Below are 2295 nucleotides of genomic sequence, written 5' to 3' on the forward strand. Positions count from 1 at the left end.
TGCAGGGATGTTCGAGGGCCGCTTGGTGTTATCACGTATCGCAGTGACCGGGGCACTGCCAGGCTTCTGCCGTATCCCGCTGTAGGAGCTGCTGCCAGTACTCCCAGAGCAGGTGATCCGGGCGGTTCCTCCCGGGGACGCGGACACCGAGGGCGGCTGCTGAGTCACTGCTGCCTGGACCAGGGAACCTGCAGAGGGAGAGGAGAGAGGGCAGAAAGCAGCTGATCAGCAAGTGCCGGAGTAGCAAAGACCCCCGGGCAGCGGGACATGATTAGGCCCCCGTGACCACAGGCACCGGCTGGGGACACCCAGGCTGGCCGGGGATCCCAGGCTGCCCTTGACAGCACTGGGGAATAGTCCAGGATCCACCAGGCCCTAGATATAAGACTTCACTTACTAGTGGGATAGGTGATTTACAGCTCATCTCTACAAGGGCACATGACTAAAGAAGGACAATGTTAAACTGGGAATCCCTGTGACCAAACGGGAGCCAACAGAGCACCCCTACCCAGCTCCTCCCCAGACCACAGCAGCAGGAGGTTAGCCCATGGAGTAGGTGTGCATCTCCGCAGGTGACTCAGTGGGGACAGTCTCCCTGGACAACCTGGCAGAGCAAGTGGATTGTTGCCTAGGGGTGTGGACTCATCCTGAGCGGGTAGGGAAGAGCATTGGGGAATTGTACGAGACTTATTATGAGATGTTTCAGGGAAGGTGCACAGGTGGGGAAAGGGAGGGATCCAGGCAGTCTGGGGGAGGACGAGAGTACGAAATCAGAGGGAAGAGTGGTAGAAAGGGGCCAGGCATGTGCGAACAGGCTGCTGGTCCAGGTGCTGCCCAGGCTGTGTCCTGCACCTGGTCGTTGCAGCCTGGCCTGCCTTAGACTCCWTAGCTGACTGTTCCCCTGGGCGAGGGGCTCTCTAGGCTGTGCGGAGGTGCGTCTGTGTTATGGTCCAAGTGCCAGCCTCGGCACAGGGGCCACGGTCGCAAGAGACGTGTTCTGGGGGGAAGCCTCCGGAGAGCCCAGAGAGCCTGCATACGGTGCGAGTGTGCACGGCCCTGCGTATTTGCTAGTGAACATCTGGCCACACTAGGTGACCTTTGGAAAAGAGGCTTGGGGCCAAGCACCGGAGCAGCCTCCAGTCTGGGCGGGATACTGGTGCCACCAGGGGTCGGAGAGCTGGGTGCTGGAGGAGTCAGGGCATCCAAGCCAGCTGCTGGAGAGACCGGGGGGCCTGGGTCAGCTACTGGTCAGGGAGACCGTCTGCGGTTGTGGGGGCCTGCACCTGCTCACCCGTATCCGTAGGAGAGGCAGCTGGGAGATGAGAGGATCCAGGAGCAGCTGCTGAATAGACCGAGTGCCTAAGGTCACACTCAGCAGGGGGATCCATGGTGTTTATACGCATGCGTATGTCTATGTTTTCCACTAATGAGCTGTCATCCTGATCAGCCACAGGGGGAACAGGAAGAGCTGAGCATGGTGGTGCTGTTTGTGCTTGCACAAGAGCCACGTAGCCTTGATCGGTGAGGCCAGATGTGATTCAATGTCTATACGCAACGCGCGTACGTGTGCACGTCTGCCTTCCAGGAACACACGGTCTTACAACTGCTGGATCTGGGAACATGCAACAGCAGCCACCTGCCTGCTGCTGGGCTTCCAGATTCGGTAAGTCCAAACACAAGGCACGTGACCCTCAGGGGTCTTGGTCTCCCTGCACACGTGCTGCTGCCAAGGGGGTCCCAGCGACAACAGCAGCACAAGAGCACAAGGCCAATGCAGGTTTGTACCTCACTTCCCCATTGCGTGTCCCACATTGTCAGCACGACCCTGGCCGGCGCTGCCATCCAGCCACCACACTGCACATAACACTGCAGCCTTGTCCGCAGCTTGTGCCCCGGGGATGGGTAACATGGCTGTGGGGCCAGACCTGGAACCGCAGAGTGGTGGAACAAGAACCGAAGTGTCTTGCTGTTCTTGCACACCACAGTGACCAGGGCRCTGCCAGGCTTCTGCTGGAACCAGCTGTAGCTTCCTGTACTGCCAGAGCAGGTGACCCAGGCAGTTTCTGCTGGGACACGGACACCGAGGSCGGCTGCTGAGTCACTGCTGCCTGGACCAGGGAACCTGCAGAGGGAGAGGAGAGAGGGCAGAAAATGTGGGGGCAGTGAGTGCCGAGYGCCTGGAGACYCMRCGAGGGCTGGCAAACCTGCACTAACCGGCCACGCGCACCAATGCTGGCTCTGACGCTCCCCGTGAGCTGACAAACGATGGGAAAGGGGCCGATCCTGGGGGACCTA

General features: G+C 60.0%; 1 protein-coding gene across 1 annotated transcript in view; it reads right to left on the reverse strand.

Annotated features, from left to right (window-relative positions):
- Window positions 1-2122, reverse strand: part of LOC146584917 (immunoglobulin lambda-1 light chain-like) — a gene marked incomplete at its 5' end in the record, with an annotated part of 10428 nt that extends 8306 nt beyond the window's left edge. Inside the window, 2 exons of the mRNA XM_085323861.1 lie at window positions 92-221; window positions 1926-2122. Of these exons, the coding sequence (XP_085179987.1) occupies window positions 92-221; window positions 1926-2122 (327 nt within the window). The remainder of the gene's footprint in view (window positions 1-91; window positions 222-1925) is intronic.
- Window positions 2123-2295: the final 173 nt, after the last annotated feature.

This window comes from Rhea americana, unplaced genomic scaffold (assembly GCF_003343005.1).
Source record: "Rhea americana isolate MKP2758 unplaced genomic scaffold, rheAme1 scaffold_887, whole genome shotgun sequence".
Lineage (NCBI taxonomy): Eukaryota > Metazoa > Chordata > Aves > Rheiformes > Rheidae > Rhea > Rhea americana.